The sequence below is a fragment of the Eublepharis macularius genome, chromosome 5 (assembly GCF_028583425.1).
Source record: "Eublepharis macularius isolate TG4126 chromosome 5, MPM_Emac_v1.0, whole genome shotgun sequence".
Lineage (NCBI taxonomy): Eukaryota > Metazoa > Chordata > Lepidosauria > Squamata > Eublepharidae > Eublepharis > Eublepharis macularius.
In genome coordinates, this window is record NC_072794.1 from 101,609,523 (window position 1) to 101,635,273 (window position 25,751).

A 25,751-nucleotide genomic window follows, 5' to 3' on the forward strand; every position below is an offset into this window, starting at 1 on the left:
CTCTTTCAACCTGTCCCTCTCTGGAGCACTCCGACCCCTCCAAACGACATCTCCTCTCCCTCCCACCTTTCCGCGAAGGCAGGAAGGTGGGTGCTGTTGGCTGCCGCCGTATTATTCCTCAGTGGGACCCTTGGGTGAGGCCCCACAGTTGCTGAGGGATCTTGCCACTCCCCCTCCAAATGACATGCAAACGCTACAGATAGATTCAGAGTTGGACAGAACAAGATAGACAGATAGATGGAAAGAAACAAAATCATTAGAAATAGATCGACACACAAGCATATATATAGATGAGGATAGAGAAAGGTTTGTAGGAAACGATATAGTTATAGAAAGAGAGAAAAAGACAGCGAGAGGTAGAAAGAAATAGGAAAGGGCAGATATACATAGAAAGATATAGATTCAGATAGATAGTGGTGGAAACACAGAGAAAGAAACAGAAAGAAAGAAAGTGACAAATAGACAGTAAGAGAGATAAAGAGAAACAGAAAAGGGTACATATATATCGACTGTTCTAGATCTAGAAACAGAAGGCGAATGCAACAAAGAGATATTGAATTGAACAGAACACGACGCATCCATAGATAAAAGAATTGAAAATCAAAAACAGAGAGACAAACATTTGAGAAAGTATAAGTATAATGAACGTACACTAGAATGTGTGCACATACATTAGAGAATGTATGTTTACAGTTTGAGAATATTACACAGTTAGAGAATTGTATGTAGAAAACAATAGATATAGAAAATGAAAGAGAGGGGACATCACCCGCTTTCTGGCCTGCGCCGGGAATAAAGGCGCGCTCCTCTGAGGCCTGGCAGGCGGGCACATGGGGGGTGCCACCAGCAAGTGGCCATACCCACCTCCCCCTAGAGGGGAGGCAGCCCGCCTTTGAGTACACCCCTTTTCCTCTGGGCCAACGTCAACTGGTGGCTCTAACTGTATCGAGTGGGAGTTTCCTGGGGCCTCGGATTGGAGAGGGTATAACTCCAAGATCCCTCTTGCAATCTTGACCAAACTTGGCTGCTGGCTGGAGGAGAGTCTGCTACACACTCCCTGTGTATATGGGCTCTGTAAGTACAATGGTGGCTGTTCTGGCACCCACGGACCACGAACCGCAAACCGTTTCGGCAACGGAAAATGTTCGTTGTGGTTTGCGACTCGGGATCGTCGTTGGCACCGAACCACAAACTGCTGATTCATTAAATTTTTTTGGTTCGTGCCCATGTCTACTCATTACTGCTTTAAAAGTATCCCATTTTATTTGGGGTGAAATTTCTGGTGAATCATCTTTTAGGAAGTTTGTGATAGCTTTTTCAATTTCCTTATTTGCAGCTTCATTATATAATAATTTTTTATTTAATAACCAGTGTTTTTCCAACAGTGTTTGTGTGCCAGTTGTTAATGTACAGCTTACCCATGCATGATCTGACCATGTTATATTCCCTGTTTGATTTAATGGCTCCATTCATTAATTTAGCTGAAGTAAAGATGTAATCTATTCTAGTGTATTGTGTCTTGATGAATAATATGTGTAATCTTTTTCTTGAGTGTGCATCTGTCTCCAAATATCATATAGTTGTGCATTCTTAATTATTGATGCCAGCTTGTTTTTTTGCCTTCTAGATCTATTTTTAGTTTGAGTAAAGTGGGATTTGTCTAAGTTATAGTTAGTTATGTAGTTAAGGTCTGCTCCTATAATTGTTTCTCCTTGAAAGGTGTTTAGTTTTTTTAGGGTATCCTCTATGAAATCTAACTGGTTGTTATTTCGTGCATATATTGAGGCTGGTGTAATAGGTTCTTCTTCTAATGTTCCTTTGATAAAGATATATCTACCCTTTGGGTCCTGATATGTTGCTTTGTGTAAGAAGGTGATAGTTTTAGAGATAAGAATTGATACACCCCTTAATTTAGATGAGCCTTTTGCATGGAATTGGTGTTGGATCCAATTTGCTTTTAACTAAGCAACCTTATTTGAGTGTAAGTGGGTTTTTTGCAAAAATATATTGGCTTTGAGTTGTGCTAAGTTTGTTAATATTCTCTTTCATTTGATCACATTATTAAGACCACGAACATTGTAAGAAATTATTTTAATTTCTGTTTGCATTATATGTTTGTTGTGTCAATACTAGTTTTCCTGTTTGAGTCTTAGGTGTTGTGTTTGCTATATGCTTAAGCCTTGTGGCTTTGCACTATGCCAACTATAGTGAATATATTTCAGTTATAAGATTTAAGAACAAACCTGTTGAAACGTAGTACAGAAGTCTAAAGGTAATAAAGATGTAATAACACGTTTTGCTTATATTAGAATTTATCTCTGTTTTCCCACCTTTTTGTTTCTATAAAAGCACAGCTCCCAATAAAATAACCTCTTTATCTTTTCTTTTTTTCAAATCAAAATATAAAAATAAGCTTCAATTCAGCTTAAAATTAAAAATGTTTTCCCTTAATGGCAATAGCAGAATGAGATTTTTTCTTTTTGCTTATTTTGATAGTTTAACTTCTTCTTTAATTATATTGCGTATATAATATAATAAGCCAATATAAGGAAAACAATAGCAGATACTTCTCTGAGTTTGTAACTGATTCCCCCCTTTTCCCCTTAGATCCTCCCTCTCCTTAACCCCAACTTCCCCAAACCCTCTTCCGCCCTCCTCCTTTCAGAATTCCCCTCCCTTCCTCCCTCTAATCAGTGATATTCAAACTTCTACAATAACTCCCCCCTTTCTTTTGCTGTAGAGCTTATGTAAATTAAGGTGGTAAAAAGAAAAGCAATAACAGATACTTCTCTGTGTTTATAGCTAATTCACCCTTTTTCTTTTAAACCCTGCCTTCCCTTAACCCTCAAACCCTCTTCCACCCCCTTCCCTCAAAGTTCCCCTCCCTTCTTCCTTCCCTTATCACTAATGCTTAGTTTCTGCAGTCTCCCCCTTTTCCCTGTCACCACCCCTTCCCTTCCTTCTAACTTCTTATTAAAACCTTCTGCTTAAAATTAGATTTCTTTATTAAACAGTTCACTTTAACTAGAGGGTTACTTCACCCTCTAGTTATTGGTCTAGTACCAAAACTGAGGCACTTTTACAGACTAGGAGCTAAGAGGTGGAGATCTAGTCTCTCCCACCCTCACAACCCAGTGTGTTAATACATTGTAATATATATCAACTCCCTTGTTATAGCTAACGCTCTGTCATTAGTTCAAATAAACGGTGGGCTTATCTTCAAGTGTCTCTAACAAGTATCTTGCTGTCCTAATGCAGAGAAAGAGATTGCTGCATCTTCCTTTTTTGATTATTTCTGTCCCATTCCATTGGTATTTCCGAGTTGAGGCTTCGGAGAAGGGCTCTACCTGATTCTAGATCCGAAGCATATAAAGATCTTCCTTGATGTGAAACATAGAGCTTAGTAAAATTTTGCCATTTGTATTGTATGTTGGCCTCTCTCCGTGAATTCGTTATTTCTTTCAAGTCCTGTCTTCTGAGTAGGACTTTGCTAGGCAGATCAGTAAATACCAAGATTGGTGTTCCATTGTGTAGTATTGAGCCTTGGTTTCTAGCCAAATCCAGCATTCCCCCCCCTATTTTCTTGGTCTTGAAATTCGGCTATTATGTCTCTTGGCCTGTTTTTTTCAGTTCATTTTTTTGAGCCGATTCTGTAGGCTTTGGTTATGATTGAAGCGGTGTTCTCTAATTGCAGCGACGTTGTTAGCCAGTTTGATATTAAAGAAGGTAGATCTTCTCCTTGTGTTGTTAACTCTTCCAGGCCACGAAATTTAAGGTTCCATTGCCGAGAGGTAATTTCTAAATATAATAGTCTGTCTTGAACTTTAATATGTTCCTTTTGGAGATCTTGCATGTCATTTTGCATTCTTTGAGCAAGATCAGCTGCATAATTGGCTTTTTGAGTTGTTTTCTGGAGCTCCATTTTAATTTCACGGAGTTGCTCTGTAATCAGTTTCAATAATTCTGTCATTTGCTTTAATTCTGTTCCAGCTTTGCTAATTGCGGTGTTAAATTTGTGCCGTTAGGATTTGTTGGGGTATTTACTGTGTCATAGCTCCCGGTGTCAGCCATTTCTGTGCACTAAATGTCCCCGTCTCTTGTTTCAGGCAGTGGAGTTGACAGGAAGTATTCTTGCAGCTTTTTTGCCAATTTAGACAGAGTTTTCTTTCTTTCTGGGTCTTGCTTGCCCATAGTTTAGAAATAAACAAGGGTGATATGTTGCTTTCCATTGGGTTTTAGGGGGTGGGAGAGATGGAGCTCACCATTTAGGTGTCCATCTTGTAGGTCTGACACCATGCCCCCAAGTGGAAAGGTTTCTAAAAAATAAACATTTACTTTCTTTAAAAAAATTTTTTCCAAGACTAGCCCACTGCCCTACAATCCAATAATAATTGAAAGAAAAAAAGGAGATACACAATTGAGCCCTCTGCCGAGGAAACCCAATAAACTTGCACCCAGAGCCTGACTACAGCTCTGAGACTGCATTGGGGCACAGCCCTAGGCTAGCTCACCACTGCACAAGCAAATAAGAATTGAAAGAAAAGAAAGAAACAGAAGAGTGAGCCATCAGCCAAGAAAACCCAGTAAGTTTGTACCCAGAGCCTAACTGCAGCTCTGAGACTGGGTTGTGGCAAAGCCCTAGGCTAGCCCACTGCCCTACAAGCAAATAAGAATTGAAAGAAAAAAGGATTAAACAGAAGATTGAGCCCTCAGCCGAGGAAACCCAAAAAGCTTGCTCCCCGGGCTGGGCTGCAGCACAAGCCCCAAGCCTCCCTCTCACCACACGCAATGCAAAAAAACCTCCCGCAGCAAGCAGTTCCTTGCTCGATAACTGCAAGCATGGCTCTGTGCTGTGTCTTATATAGTAAACGCTCACAGAGAGAATAATGGGAGCTCTCTGATTGGCAGCCAGAGCTGCCTATCAAGGTTTTCAGGGCTAAGATTGGAGTGTTTCAAGGGCAGCAGAAGAGCTCCATGCGTGGAGCTCCTACGTTGCCTAGGGAATTGATTGCCAGGATGTCTGGTTTCACGGACTGATGGACTAGCCAAAGGTCGTCACATCTGTGAAAAAAGACACGTCCCATGACCTGCCAGCTCGCAAACACTGAACCGGTCTGGATAGTGCAAAATTTTGGTCTGTTTTCTGGTCCGTGTCCATCTCTAATGGGGATAATTTTAGAAGTTGGCAACCCTAGCTAAGAGTGGGATTGACTTAACAACATGTGGTTAATCAGACTGTCTAGAAGCAGGAGGGGAAAGAGTGAGTCAGAGAACAAGGTAAGTCCACTTTTCTCAGGAAGTTTTTCAAGAGTTTACTAAAGAACTGTAAAGAGGCTGCTCCATGGTGATCAGACAGGAGTCTTGGTTTGGGGAAATTCAAGGATTTATAAAGAGCATGTTACTTGGTTTGTACCAAGTAAAGCTCACCTCTGAGGAGACTTCCTCAATGATAATTCAAGCTGTGGATATACTAGGCATGTGAGAATTTGGGAGGTGAAAGGAGACTGGATATTAGGAAGGGTGGAGTGCTGAAATTAAGGTAAAGAACTGATCTATCCCATTTTTATCCTGCCCGTCATTTGATGGTGCCCCGTCTACATGAGGGGGGTGGAGAGGACATATGGCCTCCTCCCATTTCATCCTCACACTAACTAAGTAGGGTAGGTAAAACTGAAAGATTTATTTATTTATGTGATTTTAAAAATAATTTCTCTTTCGTTAACAGCTTGAAGCAGTTTGCATCAATAATTAATTTACATCAGTTAAAATCAACAAAACATAATAAATATCCAAAACACATGCATCATAATACAAATACCTAAAACCACACTAATCTCAGCCCTAGACTATAAAATCCTAGAGATGAATGTAAGTATTACAGGCAATTATAATTAGCCCAAGATTATTCAATGAGCTGACTGGAGGTATGGATGAAGATCTTCTCTTAGTCTAACACTCTGCATTCCACACAGTGAAGCCTTAGTATGGTATGGTTAGCAAGGCAACAGTATAATTAAACTGCCATACTGCCCTTCTGTCACCTTGTGCTTCTGCTGTTGTCTTCTGCCCAGTACAAGATGCTGAGAGAGACTCCAGGTTTTCTGGGCTCCCAGTCCCATTGGCAGTGCAGTTGACGCAAGTCAGGAGTGAAGCAATGCAAGCCAATTTCCCCTGGCCAGAAGAGAAAGGGAATTAGGAGTGAGACAGCAGTTTCTTGAATACTATACACTATAAAGGTCCAATTAATGTTTCAGTTATTTTTGGCATCTATTTTCCTAGGCAAGGCTCATCATACTGTGGACAGATCCTGACTTGAAGCACTAGACTGATCTTCCTCTGGTCAAACTAGACAGTGCCCCAACTCTTTCCTCAAAATGGATATTTTATCGTCTCACCTTCCCAACTAACACCTTACTCCTCCCCTCTGCATCTTATTTCCCATATGTTACTTCATATCAGCATATGTAAAACAAAACAAGCAGTCATGCAAACCTTTGAAATTCCACATTGGTGACAAAAACTGTACAGCTAGGATACTGATGAGGGCACAGGTATCTTTCCCTTGGTAACAGGACCTCATATTCAAGATATGAGGTCCTGTTACCAAGATACCTTCAAGATATCTTGTATTCCAAAACTGCTTTTTTTATGGGTCTACTAGCAACAAAGCCTGTCGTAGGAAAAAATACAACGGGCTCTAGAATGGGGAGGGTGAGCAGGCAGGTATTTCCTCCTTCATCACTGATCCTGGTCGGATGAAGGCAGGGGGTGGGCATTGCCACCTGCTCTGCACCTGATCCTGGCTGAGTGAAGGGGCAGGCATTGCCACCTGCTCTGTGCCTGATCCCAGCTGGGTGAAGGAAGGTGGACATTGCCTCATGCTCCACTCCTGATCCTGGCCAGGTGAAGGGGCAGGTATTGCCATCTGCTCCACTCCTGATACCAGCTGGGTGAAGGCAGAGGGCAGGCATTGCCACCTGCTCTGCGCCTGGTCCCAGCTGGGTGAAGGTGGGGGAAGGCATTGCCACCTGCTCCACTCCTGATCTCAGCCAGATGAAAAGGGGAATGGGCACCGCCACCTGCTTTGCTCCTGATTTGAGCTGGGTGAAGGCGGAGGACAGATATTGCCCCCTGCTCCATGCCTAGTACCAGCTGGTTAAAGGGTGGGCAGGCATTGCCACCTGCTCTGTGCCTGATCCCAGCTGGGTGAGGAGGGCAGGCAGACATTGCCACCTGTTCCGCTCTTGATCCCAGCTGGGTGAAATGCAGGGGACAGGCATTGCCACCTCCTCCTGATCCCAGCTGGGTGAAGGGTAGGGGGCATTGCCACCTGCTTCGCTCCTGATCTGAGTTGAGTGAAGGCAGGGGATGGGCATTGCCACCTGCTTTGCTCCCCATTCCAGCTGGGTGAAGGCAGGGGGTGGGCATTGCCACCTGTTCCATGCCTGATCCCGGCCTGGGCTTCCCACCACGGCATGCTCTCTGGAGGTCTGGCTTCCTCATCTGGGCTTCCCTGCACAGCAGCATCCTCTGGTGGCGCACCAGGGTAGGGTGTGAGTTGTCTTGAATACGCTTAACCTTTTATATAGTAGGATTATTGTTTTTCAAATAAAATAAGGAGACCTTTATTGGGTTAAATAAATGGTTCAAGAAACTGAGAATACAGGTTACAAAAGAACCAAAGGTGTAGGTACGTAATAAGAATGAGCAAGGAATAAATAACACAGTGTGGTGTCTATCAATCTTATATATTAATAACCAAGTGGCCCTGATCAGTGGATACTTAAATCTGGAGACTGGAGCCATGAACAGACAAGACAGATCTTCCTACACACCTAAAGGTTGCTCCATGTTTGCAGAAAAATCTGAAATCTAAAACAAAAAAATACATTGGGGAATTTAAAAAAGAAAATGATAAAAGGAGCACCTGTAGCTTTAACATATGTTCTCAATGGCTGTTGCTAGGCAGTTTAGCCAGAGGGGACAGAGCCCTTTCAAAGGCTGTTTTGACCTTTGAGGGAGGACTCATTGGGGCCAAGCCCAGAAAAATCTACTGGATGACTTGATAACACATGACTTGCATGACTCACCCAGGCCTAGCTGCTTGCTACTGTTCAGCAGCACCCCTCCCTGCTGCAAAAGCCAGTATAGTATAGTAGTTAGAGTTTTAGAGTAAGATGTAGTAGCCCTGAATCCCCACTCTGCTGTGGATGTTCACTGGGTGACTGATTCAGTCACATACTCTCAACCTAAATCACTTCTCATGGTTGTGAGGATAATATGGAGGTGAGGAGAATCATGTAAGCTGCTTTGGGTCCCCATTGTGGAGAAAGGCAGTATATAAATGAAGTAAATTAAGAAATATAGATGAAGATGGAGGGTAGATAGAAGGTAAGTTGTTTAGTGGGTTTGAAGGAGAGAAGGGCATAAGGATAGATGAGCATGTGAGGGCTGTCAAGAGGAGGGAAAGAGCCAGTTCGGTGTAGCAGTTAAGAGCACGGGACTCTAATCTGAAGAACCGGGTTTGATTCCCCACTCCTCCACTCGAAGCCAGCTGGGTGACTGGGTCAGTCACAGCTTCTAGGAGCTCTCTCAGTCCCACCCACTTCACAGGGTGATTATTGTTGTGGGGATAATAATAACATTCTTTGTAAATCGCTCTGAGTAGGCGTTAAGTTGTCCTGAAGGGTGGTATATAAATTATTATTATTGTTATTATAAATAGTGTGGAGAAGTATTCAGAGAAAAGTAAAATACCACCTGCAAGTTCTTGCAGGTTCCCCACCATGCAACTGGGCCCAGCTTTTTATGGCATTTGAAATAAAAAGTAAGGAAGGTGAAACAGAAGACTTATCCTTAGCAAGAAAACGCACCCCCCCACACACATACACAGCAGTGAGTGGGTGGAAGTGGACTATGACAGCATCTACATGCCCCAACCCTGTGCCCTTGGCTGCTCCTTCCACATTTGCGAACCAGAATTTACCTTCACCATTTTCAGTGCTGAGCTTCACTCCATGGCTCTCTTGCCTACAGACAAGGGACCAAATTACAGGTTTTTGACTAGTTGGGGGCCCAACTCATTAAAAACCCAAATGTGTAGGTTGGCCCAGTGTCCAATGTTCCACTTGCAGTTTCCCCTTTCAGCCATATCAAAGGATTTTAAAAAAAATCAGATTCAAAGGAGAAAAGTGCAGGACTCACACACAGTATGCTTGGAATGAACAGCAGCCAAGCCCAGCAACGTGTGATATGCTAGCGGCTGAGCCTGGCAAGGTGTGGCATAGCTGCTGCCAAGAGCATCCACTCCGCCATTCCCCTGACAACCTGGCCAACATCCGCTAATGGCCACATCACCCCCATGACAGGAATGCAAGTGGCAAGCAACAGTGCAGCCAATGAGCAAGCCACAATTCTCGCAATCTGCCTCCACCTCCCCCACCAGGGAGCATGCAGTCAGGAACCACACATCCCCGTGGTCATGACACCTTGCACCTGGGCACCAGCTGGGTAGTGGCTGCTTGGTTGAGCAGCCGGTGGGGCTCATGGCCCCCTTCAGAAAAAAAGATGCAGCTTGTGAAATGGGGGGGGCATGTTGTAACTGCCCAATTGGAGGGGAGGGACCCACTGAGGGGCAGTCCCAAGGTCTGCTGCAGGAGCAGCTGGTGGGCATGAGCCCCTGGGAGACAGGGAGGGGGGCGCAGCCCCAGCACACTATTGTCGTGCTACTGCGAGCACCCTCTTGCGCCTCATGCTCTTAAGTCCCCTCAGTTGGAGGCTCTTGGGCAGAGCCTGCGATTGCCTCTGTACTTATCTGGAGTTATGGGTGCCCCGGCAAGAAGTTATGTAGGGTGCCTGGGGAGCTGATTGGGTGTAGGGAATGGGGCTCGGCCACTGTGGTGATGCAAGCAGATTGGTCCTCACAGTGGTTTGTATCCTATGCCCTTCCAGGTCACTTGGGTGGAGCCAGAAAGGGGGGGGGAATCAAGTTTTCCCATAGAATGGGATCCTAAGAGCTACACTGTCGTTTTCTGTGGTGTAACTTTCTGCTGCTGCTGGGGGCATGCGCTGGCCCGAAATGGCTTAGGGATCTGACTAAGTCGTGCCCTACCCCACATCCCTGTGTGCTGGTGCAGGGACTTATGCCACAGTTACACCATATAATGGGGAATGATGCAAGCGCAAGTCCAGGATATGCTAGCATAACTCTTAGGTTGCTCCCTAAGCACTTTTGGCTCCCCCCGCCCTCAGGATTGTGCTATAAACTTTTTTTCAAGGCACATGCAATTTTATAGTCATCTAATTGTACCTTTCCTCATCCATCTCAGTCTGCTTTCCCCTTTGAGGTCTGCCTGCTGCCAACTGTACTTTCTTTTAGGAACCAGGGTAAAACATTCCTTTTAACCAGAGTTTTAATCAAGAATAGATCTCTTAAATTGCTTTTCTAGTCTGTTCTAGCCTATGAGACCCTTTTTAAGTTGTTAAATGTTTTATGGTGTACTTACACTGACTGTGTTATTAATGCTGTGTTAATAGTTCATTAATTTTAACTAGTTTTATCTGTGTAGTTGTTTTTATCAGGTTTTACCTGAAAGCTGCCTCAAGTGGGTTTCCTGGAAAGGTGGCACAGAAAGGTGAAGGAAGGAACGAAGGAAGGAAAATATGCATGTAGTAAAATACACAATTGTAATTAATGATCTATGTATAGAAAAATCTTAATGTGAAAAGTAGTTTTTAGCTTTCATTTCTTTTAACCTCTCCTTGCACCATTGTGGGACTTTGCTACCATGACTGCACAAAGTATTGCAGCAGCCTTTGTAGCCCTGACATAAAGGTGCTGATTCTGCAGACTTGGCATGTTTTATTGCTCTCATCTGTTTTTCTTATCTAGGTTCTATTGTTTCCTTTTTGAGGCTGTAAACAATGCATTACCCATGGTAGGACCACTGAGGTCCCTGCTGATCACTTTCAATATAGACAACTAACCACCAAGGAGAGTAACGCGGTAATCAGTCTGAATCACCCCAAAATAAAAGCCAAAGAGACACAACTTAAGAAGAGACCAGGAAAAAAGAAGATATATCAGGATATTAAAATCCTACAAGAACAATTGACGGCAATGAATAACAAAGAATTAGAATGGAATCTTAAGAGAATGAACCAGAAGTCATTTGAGGGTGCAAACAAGCCTGGGAAATATTTGGCGTGGCAACTGAAGAAAAAAAAAGAGAAGAGAATCATAAATAAAATTTGTGAGGAGAATAAGACATATTTGGAGCAGGTAGCCATTAGAGCTTTTTAAAAATTTTATGCAAAGCTGTACCAAAAAAAGGAAGTGAATAAAGACTCTATAACGAGGTATTTGGAAAAGATGAAGCTCCCTGCAACTTCTGAAGGTTGGAGAGAAAAATTGAATAGGGAAGTGACGGAAGAGGAAATAAAAGAGGCAATTCAGTCAACAAAATTAGGAAAGGCACCAGGCCCGGATGGACTAACAGCTAAATTTTATAAAGTAATGGCTAATGAACTGGCGCCTTTCCTGGGAGAAGTGATTAATGGAGTTATGCGAGATCAGAGGACCCCTGATACTTGGAGAGAAGCTAATATATCATTGATTCCTAAAGAGGGACAGGATTTGACCAATGTTAAAAATTATAGACCAATTTCGTTGCTGAACAATAATTACAAAATCTTTGCGAAGATTTTGGCTGAGAGAATAAAAGGATGGATGTCTGAATTTATTGCGGAGGAGCAAGCTGGATTTTTGCCAAATAGACAAATCAAAGATAACTTAAGGACAGTTATAAACGCTATTGAATATTACGACAAGCATTGTGATAGAGAAGTTGGTTTCTTCTTCATGGACGCTGAAAAAGCATTTGACAACTTGAACTGGGACTTTATGTTTGCCGCTATGGAAAAGCTGCAAATGGGAGAAAAGTTCATACGAGCAGTGAAAGAAATTTATAGGGACCAGAGTGCAGCAATTGTGGTGAATGACGATGTGACTAAAAAAATAACAATAGGTAAAGGTACAAGACAGGGTTGCCCTTTGTCACCATTGATGTTCATTTTGGTTTTGGAAATACTGATGATTCAAATACGGGAAGATGATGCAATCCGAGGAATAAAAATAAAAGAGTTTTCCTACAAGGTCAGAGCGTTTGCGGATGATATAATGTTAATTGTGGATGATCCAATTGAGAATATGCCGAAGGTAATGGAGAAAATAAAGGAATTTGGAGACTTGGCTGGATTTTTTGTAAATAAGAGGAAGTCAAAGATACTATGTAAGAATATGTCCAAACAGAAACAACAAGAACTAATGGAAATAACGGACTGCGAAGTAACAAATAAGGTAAAATATTTGGGTATTGAACTGACTGTGAAAAATATAGATCTATTCAGGAATAATTATGAGAAATTGTGGATACAAATAGAGCGAGACTTGATAAAATGGAATAGGTTAAATTTGTCATGGTTGGGAAGAATTGCAGCAGTAAAGATGAATGTATTGCCAAGAGTGATGTTCCTGTTACAAACAATTCCAATTATCCGAGACTCCAAACAATTTGAAAAATGGCAAAGGAAAATATCGGATTTTGTGTGGGCAGGCAAGAAACCTCGTGTGAAAATGAAAGTAATACAGGACGCCAAAGAGAGAGGTGGAATGCAGCTGCCCAATTTAAGATTATATCATGAAGCAATATGTTTGGCATGGATAAAAGAATGGATGACGCTGAAGAATCGCAAATTACTGGCTTTGGAGGGATATAAAAAAATATTTGGATGGCATGCATATTTGTGGTATGATAAAGTAAAAGCAGACTCTATGTTTTTACAGCACTATATTCGGAGAAGGCTCTTCACAATTTGGAAGAAGTATAAAAATTACCTACAAGATGGAATTCCGTATGAAGTAATAGATCCGAGAACTGTCGATAATGAGCAGCAGCGTTTAACTTACAAGGAGATAACACGAGTAGAATTTTCAAAATTGAGAATAAAAACAGAGGAGGAGTTGTCTCCACGTTATGGATGGTTTCAATATAGACAGATCAGAGATCTTTATAATTCGGATTGTTTGAAAGGAGGAATAAGAATGGAGAACTCAGAATTAGAAGATGTAATTTTTCAAGAAGGTAAAAAGGAAATTTCAAGGATTTATAAAGTACTTTTAAAATGGTTTACAGAGGATGAGACAGTAAAAGTCTAGATGGTGAAGTGGGCTATAAATTTTCACAAAGAAATAACAATGGAGGCGTGGGAATACCTGTGGAAAACGACTTTGAAGATTACGACATGTACAAGTATTAAAGAGAATGTCTACAAAATGATTTATCGTTGGTACCTGACACCAAAGAAAATTGCGCTAGGAAATATTAATATGTCGAATAAATGCTGGAAACGTAAAAAACATGAAGGATCACTATACCATATGTGGTGGACTTGTGAGGTAGCGATGGGGAGATATAATTGAAGTAATTAATGAGGTTTTGCAAACCCAAATAAATAAGAACCCAGAATTGCTGCTACTGAACTTGGGAATGGAAGATGTTCCAATGCAGTATAGAACACTGTTATTTTACATGATTACAGCAGCAAGACTTTTATATGCGCAGAAATGGAAAGTACAAGAAATACCAACTACAGAAGATTGGATTTACAAATTGCTGTACATGGCTGAGATGGACAAAATGACAAGAAAACTTAAAGACCTTGATCCAGGACAATTTAATGCAGATTGGGAGAAATTGAAACAATATCTAGGGGAAAAAAGGGATGTGAAAGGGGAACTGTGGCAGTTCGAGAATTACTGAAATGTAATAGAAGAAGAGAGAAGTGACTTTACTGGGAAAGGGGGAAGTTAATTATTAAAATCTAAGCTACCATTGGGGTTATGATAAAATTAAAAATTATAGAGTATTAAATAATAGATGTTTTAGTATGGATATATAAGATTAAGCTAGTCAGATATTATTTACAATATATAGCTTAAGTAAAGAGTATATAATGGATATTTGAGTATAACAGTTACCTTATAGACTTAAAATAAGCTTAGAATAAGAAATAGTAAAAGATGGGTGTGTAATAGAATATTAGAGTTTAAGCCAATATCAGAATCAGGATGATTGTGGAAAGTAAAGAGTTTAAGTAAACGGAAAGTAAAATGGATATAATGTTATATTTTTAATATCTTGATTGCTAATATATATTATTATGCTAGCATTATCTTATGTAGAATATATGGTTTAACTGAGGTATTTAAAGGGAAACTTGTATTACAGAGATATTTTTAGTAGAGATTTAACAAGCTTAGAGAAAAGAGTATTAAGTGTGTGTTTAATAGAATATATGAGATACTAAGTAATTAAGTAATAAGATAGACTAAGGGTTGGAAAACTGTTGGAAGTCAACTAAAAAGGGGGGAGGAAAGGGAGGGGGTTAGAAATAGACTTACAAGTGGGTAATGTATGTGTTGAATGATATTATAATCTAATCCAATAAAAAAAATTTATAAAAAAAAAAACAAAAGCTACCCGCGTAATCTTACTAATAGACTCAATACATACAATTACAATTCTATTTTATTTAACAATTCATCTATAGAAGTCACACAGTAAATAGAGAGTTTCTAACAATAATCCTACTCGCAATTGGAAAACCATTTACGCAAGTGCTACAATACAGATACCTCAGTTGATAGTAAATAAAGTGCTAGTGCCCAAAGCGCTGTAGTAAAAATTATTGCACATAATATATAAAGTGCAAATATATAGTCACTTTCAAGGAAGTCGCACACTCACCAGGGAGATGGGGTGTCTCTGCTAACACTGGTGGAGACCAGGGTCCCCAAAGCCCATCAAGAGAGAGGCCATCAGGCTTGGTGCGCACTTGGATGTGATACTGCTGTCCAGGGAGCAGATCACTGAGGCGGCATGTGTGACTGTTCCTCACTTCAATCTGTAAGAGACAGGACCAAGCAAGAGTAAGAACGGACAGAAGCTGTTTCTCTCACTAACAACAGTGGTACTTCAGAGCAGCAATGTCTGACTCCTGCAGGCTTTACAGACAAGTCATGCTTCCGTACATGAGACATACCTTGGAAGGGGGCTGCTTGGAGTCTTCAACACCAAAAAGAACCTCATAAACCAAGAATTCCACATAGCTGAGTGGTGGGGGATCCCAAATCACATGCAACTGTCCTGCCATTCTGGGCCATTCAGCTGTTACATTCTCTGGTGGAGAAATTAGACCTACAAACAAACAAACAAATATAAAAGTTCTTTCTTGTTCCCTTTTGCTGGCAGTGAAGGATGGAGGAAGAAGAGCCACTGAATAGGGAAAGTTAGCCTCCTTTCTAACAAAAGAGAGGCTAAACATCTGGGAGATGTGTCACAATGTAGGCATGACTCTGGTTTGATTGATGACAAGATCCTGTTATTAGAAAGACACAAAATGGAACAACAGATCTGAAGAAAGGCAAAAATAATATTGACAAAACCAGAAATGGACAGCGAAGAGAACAAATAGTACTAGAATTTCACGGTCACACACAGTTTAGGCTGCTTTCCATGTATAAACCACATTTTCAGTGCCTGCTGCTGACCCCCAGTGTTGAATGAGGCTGCATCCACCTCACTTCAACTTCCATTACTGTCCAGGAGCTGGAGCAGCTGATCTTCTTTGCCTTTTCCCCTAGTTCCCTTTAAAAACAGCATGGCAAGCTGTGTGTGCCCTATAAGGGCTTCCTGAATGCTTGAGAGATTCTTCTTGTGAGAGCTTGGCCACTATTTTTGTTGCCTGTTGCTGTGGCAACCAAAAAGGTGGCCAAGTTCTTATAAGAGAAAGGAATCTCAAGAGAGTTTAGGATGCCCTACAAGGCAAATGCATCTTACTGTTCTGTGTTTAAAAGAGGCATAGGGGAGGTGGACTTGCTTTTCTGGCTACTGGTAGTAGCAGTGGAGGGAATGAGGCAGAGGAGGCAGTGGAGTTGACAGGTGGGTGGAATGGGAGGCTGATAAGAGGTGTCTGTCTCAGTTGTCCTCATTTTAGAGCCAGCCCTGCATCCACCCCACATGTGACTACTTGAACACATATCATGCCAGCTGCAATATACCAAGGTCCTCTATCAATTTCTCTTACCTTTATGCTGCTTGGCTTGACTAGGATGCCATATGCTGAGTGAACAATGGAAGTAACTTTATGTACATTGGTGGCATTATTTGTCTCCCTAGAGGCTTAACTGTTACAGTATGCATCCTCACTTCTGTGTGAGCTTGACTGCAATGTAGGCATCAGCTGGGAACTTTGGCCATCTGAGTATGTGCTACTAGGTACACAGTCCAAGCTCCAGTTAATCCCAGGAATGTTAGTCCCTCAACATCCTCAGCAAAATCAGGGCACATAAAAAGTTGACACAGCCTTTCCTTTCTGTTGCCCCCAATGTCTCCTTTGATATTCTTAGCAATATTTATTAACTTCAGTAAATGGTGAAATGGTTATTAATCAAAATATACATCAAGACGAGGCACAGCTGGATATCTACATACATCTTTGTATATGTATCTCTATCTCTATTGATAAATCATATGTAGCGATTGCTCTTGTTTTCATTTCTGCCTATTTTTAACTCACATATTGATTAAATGCTTAAAGAATAAAAACATTTGAAGGTTATGTTGAACAAAAGTACAAGCAACAATCCTCAGTTTTCACATTATTTTTGTTAACAATTATATCAAGCTAATGCTTTTGGCAAACATTTTTATCTAGTTTAGTCCTATTCCAAAATAATGATTGGATACCAACTCAAAGATACAGGACACATTAAGGAGTTAAGAAGAGTGCTATCCCTGGTGATTCAGAGAGGGGGGGGGCTGATCAGTGCATGTGATAGTTTTGGAGAGGATAGTGTATTTGGGCAAGTTAGAATTTTTATCATTTATTATTGCTGTTTTTATTATTGAGTGTTTTAATTGTTGTTACTAATGCTTGCTGACAAATCGTTTGTGAAGGACCTTAGGTCTCTTGTGGAAAAAGTGGAATACTGTCAAAATCAATAAACAAACAGAAGCTTCATCCTACTTTTACATGTAACTTTCATCCCCCCTCCCTTCAACTTACTATTTTGGGCAGGCATGTGGTTCCTGGCAGCAGGACATCCAGACCCCTCCCTCCCTCAGTAATTTTTTAGTCACTGAAAGGGCATAGGTTGTCAAACAGAAGGCGGGCAGAAAGCACTTTTAAAGGTGAGTCTTCTACCACACATTGGACAAGGGTCAGGTTGGGGTTTTTCCCAACCTGACTCATATCAGACATCTCATGGAATACAACCCTGGTGGCTGGAGGAGGAAATGGCTGCTGCATGGACAGTGTCAAGGAAAATCCAAACATTCCCATTAACATGGTATGGCAGTAGGGTTAAGAGGTCCCCTTGCCCTCCCAGTGGGAGGGCAGGTACCTGGCACACACCTTCTCTGTGTCCCTCGCGCCTATGTGATGACATCGGTTATGGATGACATCTCATAGGAGCAGGAGTGCACGTGTGCTTCGCAGGGGGCCAATTTGGCCCCAAACAGGCCTAATCCATTTAGAGCCAAATTGGCCTGCTATGAAGCATGGGAGAGCTCTCGGGGCAGAGCGATCACATCACTCCTGGGAAGTTACAGCATTGCATTGCCCGAGGAGCATGCCTGGGAGGCCCGTTCCTGCGCCTTTCCCCCCTGCGGCCAGGTGAGTGGTGATAGGGGGTGGAGGGTGGGATCCCCCACTCCACTGAGTGACTGGTAACCTTACATGGCAGCCATCCAGGTGTTGTGCAATCTTTCTTAAAATTTGCAGAAAAGGTTGAGAAAGATCCAAGAGAAAAGCTGGGGAACCCCTGGGAGGCACATGAATGCTCTACAATGGTGTGGGAATCAGGATCAAAACCTGCTTCCTAACAACATTGAATCTGAGGCAGATAATCTGTGTAGAAACAGCTTCTGCCTCCTTCCTCCTCACAGAATAAAAGACGCCTGGGCGCATGTTTGTCAAGTGCCAGGAGACACAATATTAGCTGGGAAGCATAGTTTTGAAAGACAGAACTGGTGGAGATTGCTCCAGAGGGGACAGATTCATTCACAGCCCTCTGCTGTCTCTTGAGTGCCGGACTGTCATCCCTTCCAGAGCCTTTGCCCTGCCACTTTTGTTGCTTAAAACTTAGAATTAACTGAGCCTTGGGAGCACAAAGGCTCTGGAAGGACACAGTTCAGCATGCCAGAGGTGGCAGAGGACTGTAAGAGAATCCATTCCCTCTAGAGCGATCTCCGCAGTCTCTGTCTTTTAAAACTACGCTCCCCAGCTAACATTGCATCTCCCACCACATAAAAAACACGTGTCAGAGAAGTCTTGTGCAGAGAGACTTTAAGATCAGAAGTCTCCTGCACAGAGACAATAAGATCCAGAATAAATGAGATACATATTCAAATATGCACCTCAGTGCAAATGGTCTGTTTTCACTGCATTGCTTTCTGTGGTGTGCTTCCAAGTGCCTATCTGACTGAATATTCTATTGAAGGCAATGCAATACAGGAAAACTGTCAGCTGTAAGATGCATATATAAGAGGACATTTGAATGTGGGTTGTCTCTTTGTATGCTTGCACGTTTTGATGTACATCTAAGTAGGCATGCACAGAAAACAATGCATTGCTTTCCCTCATTGAGGGTGGACTGCCCACACCACACACCTACTCAAGCCATGAAAATTTTTCACAGTTCTGTACATAATAGTGGTCTGAAAAATTATGGGATCTATAAACAAACAGAAAAGGCATAGCCACAACACATAAGTGATGTCATAAATATCACCATTGTTTTGCAAGTGGAGCAAAATAAGTCCCAAAGGGCATACAAGAAATGCAGAAAACATGGATTTCTAACACTTCTGTATATGCAGCAATATTTTTGTGTGGGAATGCTTTTTTAGATGATAGAAGCATTCCAGGACTTAGTTGGCAATGCAGGAATCTGCAGAGGCCGCCTGGAATGCTGGAAACTTGGCTATATCTGCAGCAACAAGAATGCTCGGGCAGTGCAATCTAGCTGAAAGGTGGGGAAAAGGCATTTAGGTTGTTTTTACAGTGAGGCTGTGCAAACTCTGGCGATATGGGATATTTGACACGGGTCCTGTCTCAAACTTCATCTAGCAGGCAGGCAGGCAGGCAGGCAGGCAGGCAGGCAACAGTGTGCTTGCTCAGTTGAATCCATACCCAGACTACATGGCAGCAACACAGACCGAAATGCATGTTAAAATGAAATTATCAAAGAAATGTTGCTCTCATGCTCGAGTATAAATCCTAAGTAACTGCAAACTGTTCCTTTCTCTGCCCTCCCCTCCTCGCCTTTGCTTAGACCATAAATTCATTGGTGGAAGGACCTGCCTTTTTCTGCGTATGCTTTAAAAGGTGGACTATAAATAAATAAGGCAATACTGCTCTCAGCTAAAGAGCAATAGTAGGCTGTACTATTGTAGCATGCTTGGGGTGGGGTGGGTGGGGGAAGTTGCTACTCTCCATTACCTAAACAAAATACAAAATACAGCTAATGACCTCAAGTTCGGTTGTGGGGAGGGTTAAGCTATCAAAAGAACTTTAGTTGAATTAAATCAGTATTAGTAAGCACAAACTCTCTGGTAGCAAAGTTTACCGGTCAGAGCTGATTTAAGCCAGCAGAAAGCAAAGAAGTGTATAGTATATGGAGAAAGGGGAATCTGGTAAGGATCATTGACATTGTTAGCAATAAGCAACTAATGGAAAAAGTTAAATTAGAAGAAAAAATAAAGGAGAAAATACCCTAGTATGAATATCTTCAAATAAAGCATCTGCTAGAAAGCGATGTGTTCAAAAAGGCTTTAGCTGAACCCTTAACAGATTTTGAAACAGTGGTTAAAAGAGGTGATAGCAATGCAAAAGGCCTTATATCTGTGTTATATATATTACTGTTAACAACTGCAAGATGTGAAGTATTACCCTACCAAAAGGCGTGGAACAAAGATTGCAATACTGACACTGCAGAGGATAAATGGCAAGAAATCTGGAAGGCACATATATTTAACACTAAGATAGTGAGCATTAAAATGCAATCAATTAAGATTATGATGACACGCTGGTACTTAACCCCCTCGAAACTGCAACACATAGATCACTTTAAGTCATCTTTGTGTTGGAAAGGTTGTAGGGAAAGGGACACTTATTTGCACTGCTGGTGGCACTGTATCCATATTAAACAATTCTGGCTAGAAGTGATTGATTATATTAAAAGAAATAACAAGCTACCACCTTCCATTCCAACCAGAAACAATTTTATTAAACAATTGGCACAATATTCAAATCCCAAACGTAAGAAAAACTTTGATAGCACATCTGCTGGCGGTAGGTAAATCGGTAATAGTAGCATGGAAAAACAAAAAGAGCCCCACTACTTCATCTTGGCTGTTGAGCATATGGGATCAACTAATAATGGCAAAACTTATGGACTTTATTAAGCAGGCTGACATACCTGAATACAATTTGAATTTTATTGAACAATGCTACTCAATTTTGGAATTTCTAATGACAGATGACTATGTTAATAAGTTAGTTAAACCTAAAGATTACTTCGATGTATTCCTCACTATGTAACTTATCTATGTACCAAGACAACAATTTTTGTTTCCTTTTAGTTGTTAAGCAGTCCAGCACGACATCATTGAAAACAACAACTGAATAACGAACTTCAAATTTGTTTGTTGATGTACTATTTGTTACTGTTATATTTAAAAAACTAAATTAAAAATAATGTTTAAAAAAAGAACTTTAGTTACAAGTTCAGTTAGATGAAGTATTTTTGTGTAAGGGAGAAGGTCACTTATCATAAAGCACCTGCAGTTGCAGTAGTTAAATCAAACATGTACAACTGCCATGTCCCCTTTAAATACAGTTTTGGTTGCAAACAACATGGCAGCATTAAAATAAAAATAAACACCAATATAGTTAATTTGAACAGCATATATTAGTGTGAAATTTTGCTAAGCAGTAGCATCTATCACAGTGCCAGGCACTGATCACCACAGAATTGTATATTACTGGATACTGCACAAACTCCTGCGTGCCCTAGATGGGCCTTTACTTGCTCTACATTTCTTTGTTTTCCAGTTCTGAAGGAAGACTTACCAACAGTTTCCACTGAGAGATTCTGAGAGAGTATGGTATGATTGCTAAAGCTGTCTAGCACCTCAATATAGAGCTCTATGAAGAGTTTGACACTATTATGGTCACTGGGAAAGGTGCAGATATGGCGCCAACTTCCATCATTCTGTCTCTCTGAGGTCAGCATGCATTCTTTGTGCCTTTCTCTGTGGGGATGAATAGGAAAAGTCAGAGAATCACAGCAAGAGCTACAGATTCCTCCACTGTAACCTCTACTAGCTTTGCTTTAAGGGAAAGGAGTTTCAGATCCCTTCCCTACTACAGATGCTTCTCCAAGTCTCCCCACTCATCTACTGAAAGCCAGAATCCAGGTTGACAGCTATTTGGGTGGCCTTCACTTTAAGGGCCTCCTACCCTTTGTATCTGTAGAAGAAGCGATACGCCCTATCCATCTGCATTGCCACTGCTGGCTCATTCCAGAAACAGTTGAGATCCTCAAAGGTTCGAGAAAAGCAGAAGACATCCTTAGGTGATTCTGTCAGAAGAGCAGCCTCTGTGTGCGGAGATAAGGAAACAAAGAATATGCTCCCAGCTGTCTTGTGGTTGAGGATGAATGCAACTTTAATCATAAATACCCCAATACAGTTGACACTGAGCCAACTGTCTGCAGAAGCTTATACTTTGCTCTGAGCTATGAGACGGGAAACCGCATGAGGAGAGCAGTGCTTCTCATCTAGGAAGGGAAGGAGGAGCAAGGGTAAGGCAAACAGGAATACAGTTGTGGAAAGAATTTTAAAAGTGTGTGTGTGAGAGAGAGACAGAGACAATATCTACGAAGGAGAAAGTCTTTGTCATAGCAGAACAGTCACATGGACATCTGATGCATGCAACTTCAAGCAGCTTTGCTACTTTGCCCACGTCATCCATGTGTTTGGGCATGACGGTATCTGTCCATTCATACATGACAAAGTTTTGTGTCATTAGCCATTTCCCCCTTAATACCTAATACGTTTCTTAAAAGTAAAATTAGGAAACAACCAAAACCAAAAGTCAGTTCATGATATATTTTCATCTGACTACATTTAGGAGGAGAACTGATCAAAAATCAAGAGGAGAAAGGAGAGTAATTATTGTTTTGAGAGCAACTAAGATTTTGTGTTTTAGGGCTCTATCCTTATACAAATGTTCTTATTAGAGACAACTGTATCCAGAAAAAGAAATCATTTGGCACCAGTGTTTATGGCTGATTAATGGAAAACATTTTGACTAGGTAACGTCAAGTGTCATAAAGTAGTTTGCTTATGTGAATACCACAACCATCGATTGTTAGCTACCATTGTATTAATGAATGAACATTTTTCTGATTGGTTTTCACCAATGTCTGGAGTATAAAAAGAGTAGCCTTTATGTAAGACCACATTGAATCAAATAGAAAGGGCATGTCAGATACCCTAATCAGATACATCTTTGCAGACACACTGTGTGTGAAGAAAAGCTATTATAGAGGTTGCCAAACTAGTTTCTGCTGGAGATAATTGCTGATGACTCCAGATACCAATTAAGTTCATAAAGGAATCAAATGGTTAATTTCTTAGAAGGGAGGTGCTCCTGGGGTTCGAGATATTCCTTTCTGCTAGATGTATGGATGCTGGCTGTGAGGAGGCACTTCATGAGTTTCATGGTTTAGGGCCAAATAGATTTTAGAGAGAAGCTTCTTGACAAAAATGGCGCGATGCAGCAAGGGAGTGCCCAGCATAACATCTCAGGGTGTTTGGGTGACACGGTCTTCCCAGGCCCTGCTACAGTTTCCATCTGACGGGTAGATTAATGGAAGGCCATTTCAGAGTTAGCTGACAGTGCACGTGCACTTGCAAGTTCGAGAGGCGTTTTGTCAGCTCCTCTGATTCTAAGGAAATACCTTGTGTGGTGGACACGCCCTCAGAGATGAGCAAGACACCCTGCACATGGTCAAAGGAATTTTTAATAATATTATAATAATGTCCCATGGTTGAGTGCTGTCATTCAGAACAGCCCTCCTGACTCAGATGGACAGGCTTGACTGAGATACAGGGCTTGAACTGTTTTTTAAAAATGGATCCAAAGAATGTATGGAGTGGGATTGGTCTGAGGAACGTGTGTGACATTCTGGTATGAAAGTCACATGCAAGACGAGTCATGTTCTTTTCTGCTAAGGAGATTATTATTTAGGATTTGTATGTAGTCCTGTAGAGATGTAAGGCACTTTAATTCTTACTCATCTCCATGATGGCCCAGCAAGGTGAGTTGTTCACTGGAACCATGCTGTGTTCATGAAATCCCTGTTCTTGTTAAAGCCCCATTTTAATCTCATTGATTTTAACATGGCAGTTCATCATTTGCCCTTTAGAATCTGTAGGACAAGTATTTGTTTGGGGCTAGATCTTATCCTTGTTTTACAGCTGAGAATGGTACCGAGAATTTCACTGGGAAAAGAGTTACTCCTCTCTCCTGCACCATCACCTCTGACCACTTCTGCTGCTGCTGCTCTGAAGTCTTTAAAAAGAAGTTGAAGATTTGTGCCTAACATATAGTTCAGCAGTGGACAGAAATAAAATATTCTGTTCTTTATTTATTCCTAGATATGTGCATTAACATTTTTTCTCAATAGTATACATTACATTCATTTGTTTGGACCAAGTGTGTACTAGGGTTGCCAGCCTCCAGGTAGTGGCTGGAGATCTCCCGGAATTACAACTGGTCTCCAGGCCACAGAGATCAGTTCACCTGCAGAAAATGGCTACTTTGGGGGGGTGGACTCTATGGAATTATGCCATGCCAAGGTCTTTTCCCTCCCCAAACCCCACTTTCTCCTGGTTTCTCCTGGTTTCCTCCCCCAGATCTCCAGGAGTTTCCCAACTTGGAGCTGGCAACCCTAGTGTGTACCTATGTTTATTGGTGTCTATAAGTCACCTGTGCAAACAGTTCGGGCCCTAAAGGGCCACCCTCTTTACCTTTGACGTATAGAGCTGCATCAAGCAAGGAATTACGCAGATGAATTGAAAGGGGATTAGTCAAAAGGGGTATCCCATCTCCAGCACCTCATGTTAGCATGTGACGCCACACAATGGAAAGGCCTTTTGTCGTAAACAAATATCCCTAAATAGCCATGTGGTTTTGCAGCAGGCTTCTGCGGGTGGTGGGGGAGGAGAGAAAGTTTCCTGCCTCTGGGAGATAGTATCCCCAATGTAAGTGTAAGGAAGCAAGATAAGAGAGCAAAGTACATATCATAAGCACATTCATGCAACAAAGTCTTGGCTTTTTAATAAACGCAAAGCAGTCTACAATTCTGAGCATAGGAATGATGGAGGAATGTGTTTAACCTTTTCTCTACTAACTGTTTTTCCACCCACAGTTGTTTCACAAGATGCTTTCCCTTTGTAGGCTTCCAGAATAGACATGTCCTGGGAAGGGGAGTAGCAAGTTTGCTACAATGTATGTCTCATATGTTCTGACCTCAGACAGAGAAGTATTAATTGGGAAGACAGATGGTGGACCCACAAGTACTTACAGGGGGCATTTAATTTCTTTCTCCCCCCCCCTCTATTTTTTCTTTCCCTTCCCTGAAAGCCCCCATAGTTTCTCCCCTTATCCTGCTATCTTCTCTCTTCCCCATCTACAATCCAACCTGTCTTTATATGTCCCCCCTTTCTCCAGGTTTTCCTCCTAACTTCCCCGTGACAGTACCTACCCAGGAAAACTATGGTCCTGTTGCATGGTGGGGAACCTGCAAAAGCTTGTGTGGGATGTTATGTATTGGCCTAGCTTCAAGGGAAACAAGGCTCCTCAGTTAGCCAATCCTATTAGGAATTGGGATATCAGCAACCAATCGTCAGTCCCTTGGACGTGAGCCAATTGCAATCAAGTAAACATGTTGCCCTTTGTCTAGTGCATGCAAATGAAGCATCCTAGGGCAGCCAATTGCAAGTCAGTAAACATGTTGCCTTTTGTCTAGTGCATGCAAATGAGGGATCCTAGGGTCCGTGTTCTTATTGGGCAATTACGGATATGGGGGGAGTTGGGAATGTATATATTGTGGCCCCTTGGGGGCCTGTTGTTCTTCTCTTGTACCAATAAACGATGCTATGAGCTGAAGTCACTGTCTGGCTGAATCACTTGTGGGGCCTACCCCAGTACTTAATACTGGCGACGAAGGTGGGATGCAATGCGGGTATGCAGCCCCGCAAGAGGAGTGCCAAGAGCGAAATCACTACACGTGGGTAAGCAGCCCCACACTGAGCAAATTCACTACATACGGGTAAGCAGCCCCGTGCCACAGAGCTGAATCATGCCCGGCAAAGGAAGTGTCGCCTTGCCCGGCCCGCACTCGCTCGCCCTTCTGCCAGCGCACGGGGACAATGGCTAGCGCAGGCCAGTTTGGGCCTTTTAACTCAGCCTCCGAGGACTGGGAGTCCTACATCGCGAGGTTCGAGTTCTACTTAGAAGCAAATAAGCTAAAAGATGCAGATCTGCAGAGGGCCACGTTCTTCAGCGTCTGTGGGAAATCCATGTTCGAGATAGCCCGGGCGCTGGTAGCGCTGGCG

The 25,751-nt window shown here is 41.9% G+C and overlaps 1 protein-coding gene across 1 annotated transcript in view; it reads right to left on the reverse strand.

Moving 5' to 3' along the window:
* The window catches only part of LOC129329596 (cell division cycle protein 20 homolog), an 85,798-nt gene that overhangs the window by 53,670 nt on the left and 6,377 nt on the right, over nucleotides 1-25,751 (reverse strand). The window contains exons 2-6 of the mRNA XM_054979053.1: nucleotides 21,586-21,724; nucleotides 21,196-21,377; nucleotides 15,103-15,257; nucleotides 14,808-14,964; nucleotides 6,042-6,171 (exon numbers count right to left, since the gene is read on the reverse strand). Coding sequence (XP_054835028.1) covers nucleotides 6,042-6,171; nucleotides 14,808-14,964; nucleotides 15,103-15,257; nucleotides 21,196-21,377; nucleotides 21,586-21,724 — 763 coding nt within the window. The remainder of the gene's footprint in view (nucleotides 1-6,041; nucleotides 6,172-14,807; nucleotides 14,965-15,102; nucleotides 15,258-21,195; nucleotides 21,378-21,585; nucleotides 21,725-25,751) is intronic.